The sequence below is a fragment of the Sciurus carolinensis genome, chromosome 8 (assembly GCF_902686445.1).
Source record: "Sciurus carolinensis chromosome 8, mSciCar1.2, whole genome shotgun sequence".
NCBI classification, from domain to species: Eukaryota; Metazoa; Chordata; class Mammalia; order Rodentia; family Sciuridae; genus Sciurus; species Sciurus carolinensis.
The window spans coordinates 90493878-90517031 of NC_062220.1; the positions used below are offsets into that span (position 1 = coordinate 90493878).

General features: G+C 41.2%; 1 protein-coding gene across 2 annotated transcripts; it reads left to right on the top strand.

Moving 5' to 3' along the window:
* The first annotated feature begins 2418 nt into the window (after positions 1-2418).
* Positions 2419-22479, top strand: Ppp1r17 (protein phosphatase 1 regulatory subunit 17). 2 transcript variants are annotated; one of them, XM_047562295.1, is made up of 5 exons: positions 2419-2530; positions 7532-7639; positions 11172-11327; positions 12728-12880; positions 21231-22479. In XM_047562295.1, exons 2-5 carry the CDS (start codon positions 7558-7560, stop codon positions 21308-21310), a joined length of 471 nt encoding a protein of 156 aa, XP_047418251.1. In that variant the 5' UTR covers positions 2419-2530; positions 7532-7557; the 3' UTR covers positions 21311-22479. The 2 variants fall into 2 exon arrangements, with proteins under 2 accessions (XP_047418251.1, XP_047418252.1); XM_047562296.1 differs by having other exon boundaries at positions 11175-11327.
* Positions 22480-23154: the final 675 nt, after the last annotated feature.

Consider the following 23154-nt stretch of genomic DNA (forward strand, 5'->3'; position numbering starts at 1 on the left):
GAAGAAACATTTTACAAAGAAAATATACAGTTGACAAAGAAGCACATAAACGATGTTTAGCATCATGAGCCACCCAGGGAATGCAAATTAAGAGTGCGATGAGACATTCTGCATACCTATGGGACTGACTTTAAAAAAAAGTGATGACACAAAATGCTGGTGAAGATTCAGAGAAATTAAAGCAATCATACATTGCTGGGGGGATTAGAAAACAGTCCAACTGCTTGAAATTAAACAGGCAATGGCCAAAAATTGCACTTCTGGTCTTTTATCTCAGAAAAATGAATGATTTTGTTCATACAAAAGCCTTTATACAAATATTCATAGCAGCTTTATTTGTAATAGCCAATTATTGGGAATAGCTCAGATGTTATTCAATAGGTAAATAAAGCAAACTGGTACCTACCCTAGAATACTACTCAGCAATAAAAAGGAGCACCTTTGATACAGGCAACAACCTGCATGAATCTCCAGGGAATAACACTGAAAAAAAAAAGTCAACCTCAAAAAGTCACACACTCTGATTCCATTTTTGTAACCTTTTTGAAATGACAACATTAAAGAAGTAGAGAACAGATTAGTAGTTGCCAAGTGTTAAGGAATCAGTGGGGCTGGGGAAGGTGAAAAAGAAGAAGATAGGTGTGCTTATTTAAGGGCAAGATGGGGGAACCTTGTAGTGGTGGAAAAGCTCTGTTTTTGCCTATATCAATGCCAATATTCAGGTTTCCATATTGTACTATAGTGTTACAAGATGTTGCTATTGGGAAAAGGGTACAAGTATTCTCCTGGTATTAATGCATACAACTGCATATATGTGAATCTACCATTATCTCAAGAAGGTTACACTCGAAAAGAAGAAGTTAAGCCTTTTCCACTTAGGTTAGATGAAGATGCTCGTGCAGTGGCCAACAAGGCTATTGACAAGCTGAAGCAGGCTGCTGGGAACAGAGGGCTGTGCCTGGGCACTATCTCACTGGGCCTTCCTTTCTGATCGGGAGTAGTACCTGCAGACAGTTTCCATTTCTTTCCAGAAGGTTCCAAAAAGAAAGCAACCAAGCGAATCAGACAAGGACGCCCACTTCCTGCTGACTTGTTACCATGGCCTCGGTAGAAATCCTAACCCTGAAAGTCAACCTCAAAACAAGTTTACCGTGGTTCCAGTTCGGTTATTTAGAGTGCTAGCAAATGGAAGGGAAGCATCCGCCACCCATTCCCGGTGACAAGCAGGGGGAAAGGGACTGAAACTGAAGGAACTGCCCAAGACCTGTACTGCACATGGCCTCCTGGAAGAAAACAATGTGCCTGATAGTGATCAGACATCTGCGAAAACACATCTCTTGGGCATCATTGGGTGGTGTCTGGGCTGCCCTCAGGGATCTCAAGCCCAGCCAGTATGGGCTGATCCCTACCTGATCTCCTCACTGCTCTTTATGCCCAGAGCAATGGTTGCAAACTGCAGCTCCTCCAAACAACACAGTGAGCTCAGTGAGCTTTCCTCCTGTGAGCTGACTCAAAACATAGATGCTGATAGCTGGTCACACTCCCACCCTTACTTAAGCACCTGTTGACCCCAAAGGGTAAGTACATGTGTATTCCTAACATTGCAACATTTGGTTCAGTTCCTTTGAAGGAGCACATTTTTCTTGACTTCCCTGTCCCAACCTGCATAGTCAGGAGTTGCTTTCTTTGCTGTTTTGCTATTTGGAATGTTCTTTGGTGATCAGTATTGCAAAGCAGTTAAGAGTATGGACTTAGCATCCAATTGCCAGGTTCAAATCCAAACCCTGGTATTTAGTAGCAGTGAGACCTTGGGCAGATGATTTGACCACTCTGAGCCCCCGCTTCCTCATTATAATGGGATGACAGTCTCTCATCTCACAAGGTTGAGGATCAAATGAGTTGATGCATGTGGAGCATTTGGAAAAGTGCCTGATGCATGGGAATATTAACACCATGTCAACAAGAGCAATTGCTACTATTATTTTTCCTTTACTCCTCATCATATTACTTTAAGAGACAGTAGAGGTGGGCAAAGTTCCTCTGAGCTTAAATTTAAATTGATTGGAGGATCAATTTAAAATTTGCTGTGGTACCTTTAGGTTTAGTCACTTAACCTCTCTGTGCCTCAGTTTCCATATTTGCAGTATCAGGCAAAAAAGAAAAAATAAAACTATTGCTGAATTGTGAGGGGGATTTAAGGATGTAACTGCTTCATTTGAATTTCTCCAGCTTGCACATTGGAAACCCAAAACAGGACTCTGTGCGTTGTACTTTTCTAATATTCAATTACTGCTGTTGAGAGCTGTGCTGGTGAAGGCGAGGTTAGTCCTCTCTCCCTCTCCATCCCCCTTGCCCTGGCGCCTGAGAAGCAGAGCATCCCCATAGCAACAGCAGCAGCTGGTCCCTAGATAAGAGGAACTGGAGCCGGGGCAGTAGCAGCCTCTGCTGCAGAGAAGCCAGCCAGCCTCAGTGAACAGGCAAGCCTCCTTCCTAGTTTCGAACCGTCTCATCCCGGGGCCCTCACTGATTGGTAAGTGCTCTGGACTTTTTTCCCCATGAACTTTTGTGGTGAGCAAAGTAAGTTTCCAATAAGTTGCAGCTTCTTTGTGGTTTCTGGGACAAAGGAGGCTATAGCCGGTGGCACTGGGGTTGGACTTTGCGGAGCATGGCTAAGCCAGGTTATGGTGGGGAGCAGGAGTCACCACTTTTATGTCATTTTTTTCCAAGGGAGGTGGGTCCTGAGTTTGGTGAAAGCCTGTATCCTCAAACTATCTTGTAAAGTTTCAAGATGCACGCTGGTGTATCTGCATTTTCGCACAGTACGCTGAGTCTCACCTTTCTAGGCCAGTAAAGTACACTTATTTGAAATCATCTGCATGCCCTACTTCAAGTCACAGTTACTCCTTGAGGAATACTGCAGATTTAGGTCTTCTTAATGAACAAATTTGATTTTTAAACATGGTACCTTTCGGCCTGAATTTCTGAGGTTGAAGAGGGAGTTAGCAAAGGATATGAATTGTACACAGCCAGAGGGCTCGTTAACCAGACACCTCATGGGTGGTGGTTATCATTTTTGAAACTTTTGATTGCATCAAGTAAATCTAAACCTGATTACTTGCTGTTGAGAATCACTCTGTGTCCAGGATCTGGAAGTGAATGTTCTGCCATTGGTTTGTGCCTTGAAATGTTCTAATCTTATTAACAACATTAGAGAGAAGGCCAGGCATAGAGTGAGATTATTCTGAAATCAATTTAGATCATCATCGTAGCTATAGGCATAATAATCACAAGACTAAGAGTAAAAAGAAGGCAGCTTAGGTTCGTGAGAGTATTAGCCTGTACTGGGTCCCAGGTTGGGTGTTGTCCACACATTATTTTGTTAATACTCGCAATGATGCTGGAGAGCAGGCACTAGCATCCCCCATTTACAGATGTGAAAGCTAAGTTTCCAAGAGAACACATGGCTTTCCCAAGTTCACCAAGTTAGAGAAGGACAGACAATTAAGCATTTGCTTCTGCCTTGGGTTGCCTCAGAGCATCTGAAGTTTATGGTCAGAGAAGAATTTTCTGCCCGTAAGTTAAACTGTATATCCTTACATCCAATTGAGAAGCCTACTTAGTATCAAAAGACAAAGTTCCCAGACCAGCGTCTGACCTCAAACTGAACTGACTCATCTCTTCCAGCTGCAGAGACTGCACTGTGATCCCTTTGAACAGAATTAGCCTGAGATACTGAAGGCTGGTCTCAGCAAATTTCTGCAGGCTGTGCACCCTTCAGCAACTTCATGGGGTTTCTCCCTAGGAATCCAGTTCCTTAGCCCTTTCAGTTGCTCTTCTCAAAAGGTTAGATGACCTTTGCCATTAACATTTGCTGAGAACTGTGACATCAGTTTATAGATCTCCTTTCTCAGTGATATTTGCTTTTATAAGTGTCTCTGTGAAAAGAAAGGCTTTGTCCCTTGGGGAAAGGATTAGTCAGGAAGTTGCAAGAGTTTAGCATCTGAGACCCTGAAATCCTCCCTCAGATCCTGAGATTACAATTCCTGGTCTCTTTTTTGTACATGCTAAACTCATTCTCCCGAACAACCACCCAGGAAAATAGTACAGATCCACAATCTTTTATTTTCTAATTAAGAAATCTGAAAATTTCTGAAAGACAAAAAATTCTGTTGCTGTTTTTGTGAAGTTCAACATAAAGTTATTTGGTAGCCAAACCTGACCTGGAAGGATCTGGAATCTTCATGGGGTCTGTGCTTCATGCCATTCAGTGTGAAGATTCATATTCAGCTGCAGAAATAATGCAAGCAATTCTTGGTCCTCCCTAAGGCCCCTCTGGGGTATTACATAATTAAAATGCCCTGATTTCCACAGCGCATTTGACCTCAGACTCATCAGGGTAAGGATGGATGGGCCAATTTCAGAGCAGTACAAGTCACCACTGTGGCCATGCTGAACCAGAAGTGGCAAGATGATATTGAAGAGTCACAAGTCTTTGTACTAGAGACAGTTTATGGAACAGCCCCAAAGATAAAGTCTCTATCAACAAGGGCCACTGAATGCCCTAGCTTTGGGGTTGTAATCTGAAGACCCAGAGGACCTTAGGTATAAAGGGAAGAGTTGGTACTGCCCAAAGTCCCCAAATTATAGGGAGTTGGTAAGGGAGATGATGGACACTTCCCTGGGTAGCGTGACTAAAGCAGTGTCCCTATATGATACCTGCTTGGAGTGGAGAATGAATTGAAGAAGGGAATGCATGGACAGAGTCAGGAGCTGGAATTGGAAATATCCCCTTTCTTAATTCAAGAAATAGGCATGTCTTGCAAAGGCTCATGCACAAAGAGCACCCTTCTCTCTGAGAAGGCCAATGGGGGTGGAGAAGGTGGTGGGGCTCATTCGACAGTCAACAGGCAGGTACAGTGACAATGATCAATAAGAGGATATACATTCCAAATAGCTCTCCCCTTCAAGAACTTGTTCTTATGGAGTTTCTGACAGGAAGATCATAATGACATAACCCCATGGGCAGAAGGTATCCCGCCAAACATAGGGAATTTTTCTGAAGGAAAATATTTTTGAATCTCAAATCTGGAAATCATCTCTCAGCCCCTTAGCAAACAGGCCTGCTGGTTCACACTGATTTAAAATAGTGTTTGTTTTCCACATAGATGACACAGTCTGCCTTGTGGAGCAAGCACTTGTCAGTCTCACGAGGAACCTCCAGCTGCCCTAGCTTGTCCAGAGCCCCCTAATATGTAGAACTGATCCTTGCACAGCTCACCAGCCAGGGATGGTTCTTCTTTCTCTGGTGCTGTCATGGCTGCTTTGTTCAGATGAAACTGCCTTTGAATTGTTGTAAACAAAAAGTTCAATTGTTTCTTAGAGTTTTCCATGGAGACAGCTATCTAGTGCGGTGTAGACGATGGTACCTAGTAAGAGCTGTCTCTTGAAGGGGGACTACAATGTGTCACGCAGGGAACTACACAGGAATTCTATGGGACAGATATTTTTTCTATCTTATAAGAAAACTGAGTAAACATGGCAGTTGTTGGGGGGCAGGGAGGGCCATATGTCCCTGGGTGTCAATCTAAGGGGGCACAACAAAGAACCAAGTCTTTGCAATTTTAATCATGGCTTCTAGGGAGAGAGGGTAAAAATGATTATATTGGGCTTGAGCTCCATTTAGCCTCACTACATCATTAATATTTAGCAACTGCATCAGAGTCACATGATCTTTTAGTTAAAGAGCTGAGATTTAACCTAGGTTTATTGACTTGAACACCTACGTTCAAATTAAATAATCAGCTATTGGACACACGGGGGCAGCCATGTGACCCAAGTATGAAGAAGAGCTACTTTAGGTTAAAGGAGAGGAAAATTGCCAGATAGGACCAGGAGTCCAAATCCAAATAATGGCTCTGATCATGAGTACATAATTAACAGTAGGTCAGTTTAACTTCTCTGAGTCTTGGTTTCTTGCTGGAGAATAACTATTTGGGTCAGATCCTCCATGGGGTGATGTTCTATACAACATCTATGACTGGACCCATGACTGCCCGGAGAGGAGAAAGATTGGTTAATTAGGTGCCAAGGTCCACATTCGAGGCTGTACCTTTGCCTTGAGACCTCAGCTCTGAGACCCCTTCTGAGTGTTTCCCATAGCTCTCCTCTTCATGAAAGAGGAGGGGGCTACCGGAGATTGCAGCATAGTTCTTTATGGTCCCAGGGAGTTGGCCGTCTCTCTATATATACTAAACAATGGTCTGCATTGATTTCTGCTGAAGTCACATAGTACCATCAGTCTGCCCAGAGTGACACTAAAAGCCAGGCTCAAGTGATCAGTTAATGGCTCCATCTGCTACACAATGATCTCAGCTCACAGAGGGAGAGGCCCTCCAGCCTTTCCTGAGAACACTGGCTTATTCCTCAGAAGACAACTGAGTCGAACTCATTCTATGAACCTGGAATGTTAGCATAACAGGTCTTTGTGTTCCTCTGTGCACCACAGGACCAGGATTCTCAAGAAAAGAGGATTGGCTGAGCCAATGTAACCTTGTTTATTTCTCCCCCACCATTCTTGCTATTGTAGGACCTAAGTAATGAATTATCAGAGAGAACCTCAGAAACGAACTTAAGAAACAGAACTTGAACAGACTCTAATGAAGATTTCCTATAAATCTCAGCTAATGCATTTTTCATTCAGACCATTCAACACATGCCCATTCTGGATTTCCACTCCTCCTGGGCAATGGCTGTGTCTAATGGCTCTGGAAAGTTCAAATGGATTTGTGGTTCAGGAAAGATGGAGGATAAGGGGAGGGGAACAGACTTCCTGTCATGTCAGGAATCCCTAGAGAGAAAATAATGAAGATCCATTTGAGACCAAATTTTCTCCTGGCACATCTCTACCACCCTCATAATATGAACTGGAAAGCAGTCTCATTACCTTCTAGTTATAAGACATAATGGTTGAAAACTAGAAGTCTGGTTAAATTTGGATACAATGAGTCACTTTGTTTTTAAGAGACTTGCATGTCTATTGTCTGCAGAACAAGATTTGGATCTAGACTTGGTAGTTTAATAGATGCATGACTAAGTAAATAAGGTAAATTTTGTGAGCCTCAGTTTCCTCATCTGTGAAATAGACCATTCTACTTTGTTACTTGCTACCTAATTCTACTCAGCTGAAAAAAAAAGGTAAAATTCCATCAAGATTTTCTATAACCCTCAGCTAACTCATTTCTAACTCAGAATTTATCTACGTATTTATTCTGAAACTCTTAAAATGCCTCTGAAAGAGGGAAAATATTGAGCACTGATATATGACAATTAGCAAATGAACCCGTGTGCATGCATGTGTGGATATATGATCCATTTTATTTTAGCTTAAAGTTCCATCCCTAAGTAAAAGAAGCAGACTTAAAAATAAGATTGAGTTGGGAAATAATAGTAAGTGCTCAATAAATATGTTTATTTATTAATTGAATGGGTGAACTGAGGGCACACTTACGGACTGTTTCTTACACATCTGTAGTTTAAGAAATACACCCCTCTCCTTTGATGATGTCCACTGAGCAAATGCAGCCACTGGAGCTCTCAGAAGACAGACTGGACAAACTAGACCCTCGTTACAGCCACTTAGGTAAGTGCTCCACTGTGAACATCAGTCATGGAAGTCAGAAAGGGGCGTCTCTGCCATACGGTGTGCAGGCAAGTTAGAGAGGCCCCTGAAACCTGATAGACTGTGCCTTCTGGTGACAGCTAACACCAGATGGATGGGCAAATAGCCATGGGTCTGTGGGGTCTGCCATGTAAATATTAGCTGAAGCACTGGGGACAGGTTCATTAGCGTTAAAGAGAGAGAGAAAGAGGAAGCATTGTCCTCTTTTGTGGGTCCGCTAGAGTCCCAGGCAGAGCATTTTTGAGGCAATAAATGGGATGTGGCAGTAGAGCTTGTTTCCGGTATTTCCCGGCACACTTACACCCCATGTGCAGTGCCAATAAAATATTTCAAATATCTCTCTTTGCCTATCAAGACAGAATTTTAAATAGCTTTTTTCTGTTTTATTGTCAATCTGTTTCCTTTCCAGAACTGACTTTTTGCATAACCTTTGTAATGAAAATACCAGAAACATTTCTGCCTCTACCCATTTCTAAAAATGAGACACTCAGACTTTTGATGGATGGGCCTTTTGCATATTCATAGCCTTTGTTTATGCCTTGCCCGGTTATGACTCCCCCCTCCTCTCCCCTCTCCCCATTTGCCATCAAGATAGTTTATGTTCAGAATTTCTCAAAAAGAAGGGAAAAATGCAATTGAAGTAAAAGTGTAAACTGAAGCAAATGTCTTGCTCTATGTATTGTGTGCAGAGTAGTGCCTTAGGGTCAAATGGTGGCCCACCCCTGACAGGCACATTTCCAAGCTGTCCCTCCAGAGACCCCCACAAGCTGGGCAACACACATTCCAAGCGACACTCATTCATTCACTCATTCATTCATTCATACCTATGGTATGTTTAAGAGGGGAGATATTTACTGTTCAGTGGGAGAACACATTTTAAGAATTGCTTTTTCAACCAGGCATTAAGATTCACAATTTCAAGAGCCTGGGTTTAATTCTGATTCCATAAACTGCCAGCAGTGTACCCTCTGCCTTTTATTTGATATTTTTTAAAATTATTATTATTATTTTATTTAGCTTTTAACTTTTTACAGACTGCATTTGAACCTCATTTTCCTTATCTGGAAATTGGGGGTTATACTACACTATTTTGGTAGGTTTCTTTTGGAACTGAATGAGATGATGTGTTCAGGAATGATATTAGTGCTTAACAACTGGGAAAGCACAGGCACAGATGGATGAGAAAGAGTGTTGGTCAATCCTGTCTGCTGGAATGATGTGGAATCACCCAGTACAGAAGTGGTACTCAGTAAAGCCTCCTTCGCCTCCTTTTTTTGTGTATGTAAACTTCATATTATCCAATGCCTAGTACACAGTACCACATCAATCGGTGTTAATTAAATTGAGAGGATGGGATGAAATTATCAAAAACTTTTAGGTAAAGGAAATGTTTATTACTATGAGATGTGACTGAGGAAAGTAATACTATTTGATTTGGGGTTATGTCTAGTGATCTTTTGATAATATAGGCATAATGATGTATGGTTACTAAGTATTTCTGATAGCGGTTTCCTCAGACATGTTGAATTTTCTAAAACAAAAGATATTCCAGACCCATAAAGCTCAATAAGCCATAAACAACTTGAAGGCAAGAATGATGTGCCATTAAAAAATATACTATTATTCCTAGCCTTTAGCAGGGACCAGCATCCACTAGGAGCTTCATACCTTGGTTTAATAAAGGAATGAATGACACGGGTTATGTCTAGAACCACAAACCTAAAATGAAGAGGCTTGACATATTTGATTCTCAATGTTTCAAATAAATTTACCTAAATATTTTCCTGAGAAAGAAACAGAAGGAAAGAGAAAAGGGGGTAGGAATGGAGAGAGGAGGAGAGAGGCAGAGATCTGAAAGATCAAGTTAACCTCTGAATGTCCCCATGCTCATTCTTATTTGTAGATCTGGCCAGACCTGCATTCAGGTCACAGCTAAGAGTTTCCAGAGAAGGAAAGTAACTTGGTTGTTTTTGTGGAATTGGCCTCTTTGAATCCTAACACAATAGCTCCTTATGCTAAGTATATGGGAATCCATTCATTCAAGCATACACTCAACAAACATTTAATTATTGCTGCTAAGAAGATGAAAGACAAGATACTGTCATTGAAAAGGAAGAGAAGATCTGCACAAATAAGAACAACATCAGTAAATTCCTCATTTGCCTTCATTTCTATGGCCAGATGAGTCTTTCTGGTAGTTCAAACTAGGACTTTACCATTTGTCACCTTAGGACCTTTATAAGGGTATTACCTGAGCAAAAATGCTGTGAATATTCAGAAAATGAGAAAGCATAGCCAGGACTGGAGTTTTCAGGGGAAAACTGATGAAGATGGGGCTTTCCTCTGGGCCTGGTGGAAGATTGGGGCTGAGCAATGGCAGAGGATGCATTTTTTTAAACTTTTGAAATACATAAAATCTATCAGATGGTTTCCAAACATGGGCAAATTGAACTTCTTTTCCTCTTCATTTTAGTTCTGTGTATCTAGACATAATCTCTCTCTCTCTCTCTCTCTCTCTCTCTCACACACACACACACACACACACACACACACATGCACACACACACACACACACACAGTGATTTTTAATATTAAAATATTGAGAGACTATTAAAGTTCCTAGAAATTAAGGCCAAGTTCCCATAATTGGCAAACAAAAAGAGTTAGGCTTTGAACTTGGCGTAGTCTGATTCTCATTCAACATGCACTTATTGAAGGGAAGAGCATTAAGATTAAAACTGCATGAAAGCATACAATCCCTCATCTCCAGGAAGACTGAATGGAGCAACAGATAAATCATCTCAGAGCAATGAATGAGGGTTAGGACAGTGACAGAGAGGCACAAAGGAGAGCAGTCACAACCTTCAGGGACCAGGAGTGGTGGGATCTGACGGAAGTGAGGTAGAAGCAGGACATCAAAGGCTCTGATGAAGTCCTGAGGGGACTGAGGAAAAGAAAGAGATGCAGAAGGAGGCAAAGGATCTGGAATTAGGACGGGCAAATAGGACAACTGCCAGGCCAGGGAGAAGGCGAATGATGGAGCCCACGCGTGAACTGGCAGGAGGACAAGGCTGTCCCCGGGAGCAAGGGGCAGTGGGGGATTTACTGAGAACCCTGGGGAAACTTCCCAAGATCAGGGAAGCCTCAGGTTCCACACAGACCCTTGGGGTCTCCAAAGACAGCAAACCTTAGGCAAAGGGAATCGAGCACTAGCAGAGAGCCTATGCCCATCAGAAACAAGTCAAACACACTCTGAGGTTTGGTGACCAAATTTTTAAGTTCCTCTTGGTCATGATATTCAAGTTCTCTTAATTTGGGGTTTCACAGAATTCCAGTTTTCCTTTCTATTCTATACATCATATAAATCTACACAAGTCCTCTGTTGAAGAGACAAAAATAATAAACGCTTCCCTTTTCCAGACCAAATGACCTCTGCTCCCAGAGTGGGACTAACCTTTACATTCTTTTCTTTTTCTTCACATCCTGTCAAAAGCAGATGATCTTTCAGACCAGTTCATTAAGGACTGTGATCTCAAAAAGAAGCCAAGAAAGGGAAAAAATATACAGGCCAACCTGAACGTTGAGTCAGACCAAAAAAAACCAAGGAGGAAAGATACCCCCGCACTGCACATTCCGCCTTTTATACCAGGTAATGGACGGTGAAGCCGCTTTGCACAGCTGTAAAGACCACTGCACCATGTAGGACTGCTGGATCACATTATCTTAATACATTTCTCTTTAAATATTTGGGCATTTAAATGCTAAAATAATAGTGAATTAACATAATACTATATTTATAATACAATATAGTATTTTTCATGCACTGAGAGTGGACTTTGGGGACAGAGAGACATGCTCTGTTACAGTCATTTGGGGTCCAGGTTGATGAGCTCTATCATTATCAACATACAGTGAACAAAGCCACCATGAACTTCCAAAGCCATCATGATCATCAACATCCACCTTGCATAAAGTGACAGAAAGGAGGATTTGTGGGGAGATGGATGTGGGACAGTCACAGGCCACACCCGACCACAAAGGAGACTGGGCATATAATCCAGCTTCATGCCCAGAAGAAACATAAGCAGTCTAATGACCAACGAACATGTCTCTGTGGCACCCTTAGGTCTGACATGTGACACTCCCTGATGCTCAAAAGCTTTATTTGCTTTGTCTCTTTTTCCCCTTCACTCTTGGTCATTCCCTTAATGTCCTTTCCATTCACAACATACTTTGAGGGGTACAAAACAAATGAAACACAAATATTTCTGGAAGGAACTTCCAGATGTGTAAGAAATAACAGCAGCTCATACGTACCTGAAATACGCAGAAGTGACATCACGGGCTGGGACAGAGCTCAATGGTAGAGTGCTTGCTAGCATGCATGAGACACTGGATTCCATCTCCAACACTGCAAAAAAAGAAAAAAGAAGAAACATCATAATAGGAGCTCTTAATTAAGGACCAGGGAAACTGAGTCTGGGTAGTGAACTCTGATTTTTTAAAGAGTTATTAAATGATGGAGAAAATTTTTACCTGTAGAACAGAGGTGAGGAAGCAGGTAGGTGAAGGTGGATATCAGTAGAGCAATAGTTAAGTCTAAGGGTGGAAGTGTGTGGCACCTAACTTGCAGAACAGACAAAGACCCCTCTGGCTAAGGAAGGTGAGCTTTGGAGACAGAAAACTCCAGGCTCCATCCCTGTCCGACACCTAGGAAGTGGAATAAATTGAACACATTTCTTTAGCTCTCTTTCCTCAAGTAGGTGATGGTGGTAGTGATACTAAATCCCTCAGGGATTTATGAGGCTAGTGTGAAATCAGGCCTGAATAAATCAGGGATATACAATATCCCTTTGTATAGAGGATATTCCTAGCATAGTCGGCATAAATATTATTCTTACTCTAAGGAAATTTCTTGTATTAAAATAAGTTTGGAAAAACTACCTTGATTTCCTTCGCCAGGCGTATGTGCTGAGTTTATGCACAGCCCTCCTCTACGGGATATGTTCACTTGACCCTGTTCCTCTATCTGTTTCCCTAACCATGCAGGTGTGATTTCAGAACACTTAATTAGAAGATACGATGTTCAAGAGAGACATCCAAAGGGCAAAATAAACCCAGCTCTTCATAACTCTGACCTGGAACAGAAAAAGCCAAGGAGAAAAGACACACCTGCCCTGCACGTGCCCCCCTTTGCAGCAGGTAAAAGAGCAGGAGGTGGCGGGGACGCGTCGGGAGCCTGACCATCTGGAGGTGCGGGGACATGGCCTTTGTCCTGGCCCAGCAAACTCTGTCTTGCCCAAGTTCTCTGGGGAGGGGTCACATTTACTGCTGCCTCTCTGATTTCTCTTCATTGGCAGTTCCCCAGGGGCTGACCTGGAGATGCCAGAGGCTCAGAGATTACTCCTGCTTCAGCAGAGCTGGTCAAATTCACTGAGCCAGTGAAATAGAAATGTCAGTGGGTCCTTGAGAATTGGTGAAATACCCTTCCCAATCTCAAGTGGGTCGTGCATCCAGTGACTGATGGCTGAGCCTCCCAAGTCGCATGGACTAATTGACCAAATTCTCAAAATAGGAGAGAGAAAGAGGGAAGGAGGAGAGAAAGAAAAATGCAGAAATACTGCTAGTTATCTTAATATGTGTCAAATAGAAAAAAACCTTACTGATTGTGTTTATAATCCCAGGCTATAAGGGAGAGCATATGAGGTGTAGTCCTTGTCCCTGAGAAGTTTATGTGCAAGTTAGGGAATAAGACATGTACACTCATGATTAGAGTGTGAGACGTGTGTGTGTGTGTATGTGTGTGTGTGTGTGTGTGTTATTTAGATGGTTTTGAAGGGAGAGTGGCAACTGGGAAATGTATTAATCTTTATTGAGAACCTAATAAATGTTAGATGCAACTCGTATCATGGACTTCTAAAAATCTTCCAAGTAATGCAGCAGAGTAGCTATTATCTCCCTTTTTAGATGGAGAAACTAAGAAAATTTAATTCATTTTTCAGACACTTTGAAGTCTTACATGGATGAGAGGGATAGATGGAAGGATGGATGGATGGCTAATTAATTAGTTGGACTAATGATGGAATGACCAGATAAATAAGTGAATTGATCAAGGTTAAACACTACGAGGTGGCAGACCTGGAGCTCAAACCTGAGTCCGTCCCCCTTTGACCAGGATTTTACTATATTATGCTGTGGTTTGGACTTTGAGCATCATAGGAATCCAGAAGTTCAACTTTTGGAATAAGATTTGATTGCTATTATAGAACCATGTTTCCCATTATTTAATTTAATTAAAAAAAAAAAAAAAGAGAGAGACATTGCAGAAGAAGACACCATGACAAAGGCAGTCAGGGCCTCTAGATCTCCAGGCCAGCTAGAGGGCCTCGTCCCGAATTCCATAAATTTGTGTTCTCTGACCTTCCTTTCCTTTCATCTCCCTCATCCACTCTTTCCAACTCTTTCCTTCCATCTATTCTTCTTTCTTCACCACTTACCTACTTATCCATATGCCAAAATGCATGTGACCCCACCTGGTCATGTTTAGTGATATTCTCTCTCTCTCTCTCTCTCTCTCTCTCACACACACACACACACACACACACACACACTTATATCCACCCACATTTCTAGAGTCCAGCCTTTCTGAGCTCTGACTACACTAAGCTTTTGATAATAAAATGTACTGATCACACAAGAAGTTTAGAACACGCAGAAATTGAATCATCAATCTTCAGTATTTTAGTGAATATTTATTAAATCCTTGCTATGTTCTAGGCACTGATACCTAAAGAAAGTTAATAATCATAAAGTCAGCCGGGCTCTGTGGTGCAAGCCTGTAATCCCAGCAATTTGGGAGGCTGAGGCAGAAGGATCACAAGTTCAAAGCCAGTCTCAGCAATTTAGAAAGGCCCTGAGCAACTCAGCAAGATCCTGTCTCTAAATAAAATATAAAAAAGGGCTGGGGTTGTGGCTCAGTGGTCAAGCGCCACTGGGTTCAATCTCTGGTACCAAAATGATGATAATAATAATAATAATAATAATAATACAGACAAATAAACAATAGAATGTCTACTAGGGGCAGTGCTATTGAAGAAAAGTGAAGTCAGGCATGGAAAAAGGGAGAGAGCTGGAGACTGCTTCCTCAGTTGGGAGTGCAGGGAAGACTTCTCTTAAGGGACACTTAAGCAGAGACCTGAACAAGGAGTGTGGGAGGGTGCCATGGGAATAACTGGGTGAAGAATATTAGAGCCAAAGCGACAAGTTCAAGTGTCCTCAAGCAGCAATGTCTTCAGCCTTTCCTTCCTCAGTATTTTTTGAGAACATATTATGTACTGAGCACTCTTCAAGTGCTAGACATATACTTGAAAACAAAACTTAAAAAAAAAAGCCCTTATCATCCTTGAGCTTGTACTCTAGGTAGGGGAATATAATAACTAAATGAATAGCTGATCCTGAAGAGAATAAAAGCACATTTTCCAAAACTCACAGGCAGGCAACTTGGAAACTACAAGAAAACTCACTCAGAGTGAATGACCCCTTCTATCACTTGCCTGGGCATGATCTGCATTAGTTTTTACTTCACTCATTAGACTTTTACTTCAGTCAACAGAGGTGGCTGATTACAACTCTCCTACCTCATGTACGACTGAAGGAAGAAGCCACTCTCCAACCTCTAACAGGTACATGGAGAGCAAGCTAGGGGCAGAATCCTTTCTTCTTTCAGAGTAGATTTGTCATTGGAAAAGGATTCCAGAGACCTTGGGATAACTGACTTAAGACTAATAGCCAACAGTCACTATTTATCAATTCCAACACTTAACCGAGGGAAGAAGGAATGGTTACACAGTGATATTTCCGTGGTATGACTGCACCATGTTGATGGATTAATAAAATGACTGATAAGTAATCATTTTGATTCATGTAACCCAGATGAGCGAACTGATCCATAGACATGGAGTTTTGTTTTTTTCCTTTTTCCTATTAGTTTACTCATTCTGTAGGTCATGTTGCAACATAGAATATTCTACTTTATAATTATGTACGACATTTTATTTTGGCTCTGTTAAATATTTCTGTCCTTATATGAGAAAGAAAGAGAGGCACAGATTGCGTCACGTGCTTTCTCATTTGCAAGTAAGGAACAGAGCCAGGTGAGGTCATGTGTAGCAAGCAGATAGTTCTCTGGAGGAATGGACCAAGGATGGGTGGGAAGGTCTGCCCCTGCTTCGGCTGTGCTGCGTTCCCACCTCTACTGACCCTCAAACTGATCACACATTTTCCTCCAGCTCCACCTGTCCAGGTCTCTATTACCTTCCAAAACTCAGCTAACTCAAAGCCTCTGTTAACCAACCTTTTCAAGTCCAAAATGATTTTCCTTTTCTTTTTTTTTTTTTATTATAAGCCTTATTTCTTTTTTTTAGTTCATTTATTTATTATAGTTAATATACACAGCTAATTTATAGTTACCATGCTTCCCATGTATCAATATGTAAAATTTCCTTATCAGATATTTATCTGTCAGTACTTTTAATGACTTCATAGTACTTCACTATACATTAAGAATATTAATTTCTTTCTACTGAATGTTAGTTTCAGAAATAATTTTTTTTATTATTGTAAACAAATGGGATATATGTTGTTTCTCTATTTGTACATGGAGTCAAGGCATACCATTTGTGTAATCATAAATTTACATAGGGCAATGTTGTTTAATTCATTCTGTTATTTTTTCCCTTCCCCCCCACCCCTCCCACCCCTCTTTTCCCTCTATACAGTCCTTCCTTCCTCCATTCTTACCACCCTCCTTATCCCTAACCCTAAACCTAACCCTAACCCTAACGCTAACCCCTCCCACCCCCCGTTATATGTCCTCATCCGCTTATCAGCGAGATCATTCGTCCTTTGGTTTTTTGAGATTGGCTTATCTCACTTAGCATGATATTCTCCAATTTCATCCATTTGCCTGCAAAATGATTTTTCTATTCTGAACTAACTCTGTACTAGTCATGGGCATGCAAATACCCAAGATCTGGGCATTGTTTTTAGTACAGTCTTTTTGTTGTTCTTATTATTGTAGCTGTTACTTAAAGACCTACATCAACAACTTGCTTGCTGAATTCATGAGGACTGGGTTGTGATTCATTCACCTTATGTTTCTGGTGTTGACCTTGATATCTAGTCCAATCCTTTCTTTATACCAGTGCTCAATAACTATCTGCTGATTTGATATTCTACTTGTCTATCATGATTCTGTAACACCTGATAGAGACTGATTATTTTCCACCCATTCTTGAATTTATTTTACTACCACAGAGTTAGCAGTGAGACAAAAATATTTACAGGCAGGGAATCATCCTGTTACACAAAATTTCACATAAGCTTTAAAGACAAAAAACTCTAGGTTTCCTCTCTGTTTATGCTCCTCAATACCTTCATAGCCCTGAAAAGTGAACACAACTTTAAGAACCTTCTTCATCTCACCCATTCCTGAAAGGGGGACTATAAGAAGTGTCTCAAAGTACTGATAAGACTATTAAATAAAGCATCAAAGCACTTAGAGTTTTAGGCCTATTGAAATTCCTCAATAAATGTTAGTTCCTCTTCATTTTCTGTTTAATCTGATATTCTTTGAGATAAGTCTAACAATCTCTGAAGATGAGAATTCTCCTGGCTTCATACCAACCTGCTGATTTAAGGAACTTCCTAATTTATTGAGCTCTGATCACTTGGCAATGGATGCTGCCTATACACCACTACCTAAATCCCAAAATAACAACTTCCTGTTGAATCAAAAATGTTTATCAAACACTGCAGTGTGTTTAAGGTTTGGAAGGATGCTGTATATCCAATAGACACATTATGGAAATTTTTGAGTCAGCAAATCTCTATGTTTAAGTATGTGCAATTATAGATATTGTTGTATGATTCTAGCTTTTATTAGCATATTAGCTGAAGTACTCTATTTTTGAAGAGCCTTTTAGTATCTAAAGATTTGGCAGTAATCAAAATGCTAGTTAAGCTGATAAGGATAGCGCCTTCGGCAGATGTTCAGAAAGACTCACGTTGGTTCTAATGAGGGTGTTGGGAGGAACTCACAGACAAATGTACCCTGGAGACATCTCCTCTCATTAGCCCTTGGCAAGGGAACACTGGACAAGGATTCACTCTCTCTTCTAAGTCTCTTGCTAACCACCGTCCTTCTCCTAGGTTAATGAGCTTATTTGACAGGTTCCAACTGCCAGAATAGCCCCTCGATGGAATATCTCAGGCTCCCTTGCCAGCTCCAGGCTTGCTCCCAACTTGGTCCACAGTTGCCAGGACCCCCATCTTGATGACTATATGACAGGGAGTGCTGGTCGTGATTGGTCAGGACCAGATAACTAAGCATAGATTAAGAGAGAAAGAAGTCTTGGGTTGAGTTCTGTAGCACATGAAGCCAAGCATAGCGTGGCTAGAAGCATTGAAGAGGAATCTGCTGGAAAACATGTCCATGAACTGTGAACATTTGGGTAGTTTAGGGGAATCAGACATCAAAATATTGTGCTCATACAGAGGAAAGGGACTAGTTTGTCCTTTGAAGAGACACCTCTTCTGTCCAGCTTATAATAGAGCATTTTCTCTCATATGGTTTGTTAAGGCAGGTGCTGCCTTCTCCCTGGCTCCTCTGGGTCAGAGGCACATGTCTGTAATGTGGATGACCAGTTGTAGTTGCTGCTGTCCATGAGATCTTTCTCAAAAACAGCTTCCTGCAAGGCTGTTGCCCCTCAGAGACCCAGGACTCATAGCCTTGGTCTTAAAACACACTAAGGTCTTAAAAGCAGCCAAGTTCCCTAAAATTTTCCTCTAAAGAGAAAGGGAGGAACTGACATTTGCTAAATCCCTGCTACATCCCAAGTCTTGTGCCAGATGGTAGACTTTCCTTTGAGAACCTCAGGGGAAGATGGATGTATTGCCCAGTGGTTCCTGCAATGTAAAAAGCACTCTAGCAATGTTTATGTGAGGTATTACTACTGCATAAACATATGTAGGCCTCACTCTATCGTGGGGCATGACATCCTGTGGGAGATACACAAGCAATTTCTTCCAATTTTACAGGGGTATGAACTGAGACTCACAAAGATTAGTTGAGCTGCTTGGTATTGAATGATCACCAAAGTCAAAGCTGTCTGGCTCTAGACTTTACCTTCCTTCAATGACACAGTTCTGCTTCCCCCGAGAGAACAGAGCATCAGGAAGAAGTCAAATCAGACCAGTGCATCTCATAGCCAGGTCATTTTCAAATCACCAAAGCATCAAAAACAAGAATGCAGCGGTAACATATATACATTCCTGATTAAAGGCTCATCCTAAACAAAAATATCCATGAAATCCAGGTTTCAATGAGCTCACATGACAGTCAACTTTCTGTTACTGTAACATAATACTGAGAGATTTCACTTCATGGTCTTTGACCCTGCTGCTTTTGGACAGGGTGAAAGCAGAAATATCATGGAAGGAAGCATGTGGTACAGTCAAGCTGCTCACCTCATGGTGGTCAGGAAGCAGAGATAGAGAAAGATAGAGGAGAGGGTAGGAAGGGACCAGAGTCCCAGTCTACTCTTCAAGGGCATGCCCACAATGACCTAACTTTCTTCCACTAGGCCCTGTATTCTGATTTGAAGCTTAATTAAATGTCATCCAATGACTCATGTATTGAAGGCTTATTCCTCAACTGATGACACTCTTGGGAGGAGATGGAACTTTTAGTTGAGGAATAAGCCTTCAATACATGAGTCATTGGATGACATTTAATTAAGCTTCAAATCAGAATACATACGTTTTTAGTATAAAACATTAAAATTAATGCTTAACTCTACAAGTATAAAATGGTAGTTCACTTTCAACTTGAAATTAACTCAGGTGTTCCTGTGGATAGGCCACTTCACTTTAGAAAGGGTCAGCCTTTATCATTTAGGAGATTCCTTCTATGCTTGAAATCCCAGGACCTCCCCATCCCCCAACCTTTGGCCCAGATTCTCATCTTACTCTATTTCAAAGATGCCCAAAGTAACCACAAAGGTTACCAAGACTTGGAATTACAAAGACTCTCACCCATTTTGAATCGACCTATGTTGGGCTTACTGTGGAGACATATCAAGGAAAGAAGGATGAAAAGTTTTGTAATTCAGCATAGCTAAATCTATGTTCTCCTACCAGGCTATCTTAAATTCCAAATAAAAATCCAATCCTCCATACAGTTGGTATAAGAGAAAATATCTCCCACTGTGTTTCATAAGTGATTTATGCAAAAGCCTTAGTTCCAGCCAGGCTCTTAAAATTGTTTTTCTCCTCCCATAAATATTAGCTAATTGGTAAGGAACCCATCCGAACAAACTAGGAACTGAATCAAATGAATAGTCATTAAGATTAACACATGGTTTCCATTAATTTGCCACAATTGAATGGAGTCCAGCTATAGAAAGGCACAGCTTCCCTCCCTCAAGTTTAGATCTTTATGAAATGCTTCATCAACTGGTGCCTCTAATTATGAGAGGAAGGAGGGAGGGGTCCAAGACAGGGGTAGGAAAATAAAACTGGGGGCTGGATGGGAGGGCAGGACTGGCCTCAGTCTCAGTTCCATTGCTCTTTATTAAAATTACCCTACTTTACACTTCCCAGGATGAGCAGAACTATCCCAATTTTCATGCCTGGACTTTTCTGAGCTATTGATCCCAGAAAATTGGGTTCAACAAAGAAATTCAGACTTCTGAGTTTCATAGACCAGAAAATTCTTAACAAAATACCGTGGGGCCCAACAGAGGGCTAGCAACCTTTTATTTTTGCAAGTAAGAATGAGAAGAAACAATCAACTGACATCTTTAAATTTTGTAAAAGACAAGATATTTTGATCCTCAAAAAAAGGGAAAGAGTTGTCTCAAAATAAAGAACCACTTTTTAAATTACAGCCATATAGTTATATGGAAAAACAATACATTTCCTGGGACTGACATTTGGAAATGGCATGTACAGAGTCTCAGCTTAATATTTTCCCTGGTTGTTGGTAAAATATTTCTAAACTTGACTTAATGAGGTTGACCAGTTGCTTTGTGAGGGGGCGGATTTTTTAGTTGCTCCCAGTTATGATTATTTGCTAAGTATGTTACACACACCTTAATTGACCCAATAGCACTTTATAATAAATAGTAGTGTTCTCATTTTTATGTGAGAAAATTTGGGCTTAAATACAGATTAAAAGAGTGATTGAACTAGCTTAGTGTAGTTGAACTCCAAAATCCTATGTTTTCCATTCTACGGTACTGCAAGTTTAGGATCAGAAATCAAAGAAAGAAGGTAAAGGTTGTCTCTGACTCCAAGGTTTTGCATCCCCCTGCACCCAGAGTGGTATCCTCATTGAGCACCTTGGGAAGGTCAAATAAGGCCACCCAGCACCCTCTCCCTCAGCACAGACACTACACATTTCTAGGTTGCCAAGCTCCTGTGTCTACACTGCAAGGTTGTCCAATATTTTAAGCAGAGGCACTTAATTGCAGCTCTGTGCTTTGTTTTGCAGGTGTGAGACTGCTCAGGGACGAGAGACCCAAAGCGATCGTGGAAGATGACGAAAAGGATGGTGACAAGATAGCTATTTAAAGATACTTCCCCTGAGATCACTTGTAAATAGGTTAGATTGGTTCCCTATGGTGACCTAGGGAAAAAATAGACTTGTTTCTGTTCTCATTTTGTCCTAGTCTGACGTCTGACGTTCAGTTCTAGACACCTCCTCCCCAAGAGACGTACTATGTCAGATTGCCAGTCACCTCTCCTGTCTCTTCTTTCTTGAGTCTGGTTTCTATTCCAACCTCTTAAATTATCATTTTCCAATGCAATGGAAAAGAAGCAGAGCATCCCAAATTAGGAGTTAACAGGGAAAGCTCTGATGTTGGGTTTCTGCATCTTCTGGATATCTCCATTCATAGAGCAGAACACATGGATAACATGGGAATCCTTTGTTGCTGGTTCATCTGCTGGGTAGAAATTGACTTACATCATCCAAACACCAGTTCAAGTTGGGGCCCTGTTCCAGTGAGGGAGGTGAGAAGATTAGGGTCTGAACTCACTGATTGTTTTATTTCTCCTGTCCTATCTTGAGAATGCAGTTCTGTTGATGCTCCTAAGAACCTTGTAACAGAAGATGTAAAGGTGAATTTATGAACTGGGAGAATGGTCCCCGTCCCCCATGCCAGGGCTGAAAATACCAGAAGCAGAGAGGAACTGTCTATCTGGGAGATTTACCAATATGTCCTCTTATTTACTTTTGTTTAAAAAAAAAAAAAAAAAAAAAAAACAGTTCTTCACCATGGTTTTCCTGACATTCGTGAATTGTGGGTTGTTACTAATGATGGGTAAAATACCAATGCCCAAGATGGATTTACTTTTTAAAATTTTAAGGACAAATGAAGGTCATTCTGATATTTTTGGCATCTCACTTATTTAGGTTCTCATAGGGCTTCTTGCACAGGAAGGGAAAGTGTGGTGTTAGCCAGTGAGCAGTGGTCTGTATTTAGCTCCTGTCCCAGCTTCCAGTGTGGGTGCCTGTGAGGAGGTTATGCAGATGGATCTTCTCCATCAACCAATAGATGAGGAAAAAGGTGAGAACTGTCATAAAAATAAGAAAACTCAACATTGAAATCATCATACTTAAAAGTGAGAATATGGAAGCTCTGTGTGTACTCTGGTTCCAACAGTTTATTACTCCTGTCTTTCTGTTCCCTTCACAAAGAGGGAAAAGATGCAAGACTCTGCTGGAAATAAAGATACTTCTATCCACATCTCTATGCCCTGGTGCATTTGTCCTGAAAGCTCTATTTACTTATAAAGAAGAAAGGCTCCCAAGTCTTGGTTTTATTTTGTTTTGATTTGGCCTGCAAAGGTTTAAAAATGCTTGAATTAGCAGCTAATATTTAACAATCCAATCAGGAGAACTATTTAAAATTCTTGATTTCCAGATTCCCCTGGGAAAAAAAAATCTCAAAAACTGGCAACTTTGGGTCTGATTAGAATCCTGGACCTCCAGCTGGAACTGAGCACTGGATGCCTTTTAGAAGAGGCCAGTTTCCCCAGTTGGCTGTGGGCCCCATACCATGTACTCACGCACTGTCACCCTCCAGTCTTTGCATTTGAGTTCAGAGCCCAGTAGCAAGGACCCCCATCCTATTCCCACTGACCTCCTGCCTTTGGATTCCAATGCTCTGTTCCGTCAATCACAGCATTATGGAAGGGAAATAAGATGGTCAGCTTGCTGGCTGAGGCATGAATGATGGAACAGGCCACCATAAAGTCTTTAAGAAGCCAAAGAAATTATAGGTATATAGATAGCAGGATTATGTCACCACCAATAGCCATTTTTACCAAAGGATCCTCACCCAGAAAGCATACATGCACTCTCTTCTTATCAGATTTGCTGTATAAATATGCCCACAGGGTATAATTGATAA

Coding starts and splice junctions, on each gene's coding strand:
- Ppp1r17 (XM_047562295.1), top strand. CDS start 7,558: ATGATGTCCACTGAGCAAATGCAGCCACTGGAGCTCTCAGAAGACAGA. Junction 7,640..11,171: donor CCCTCGTTACAGCCACTTAG/GTAAGTGCTCCA, acceptor TCCTGTCAAAAG/CAGATGATCTTTCAGACCAG. Junction 12,881..21,230: donor CGTGCCCCCCTTTGCAGCAG/GTAAAAGAGCAG, acceptor TTTGTTTTGCAG/GTGTGAGACTGCTCAGGGAC.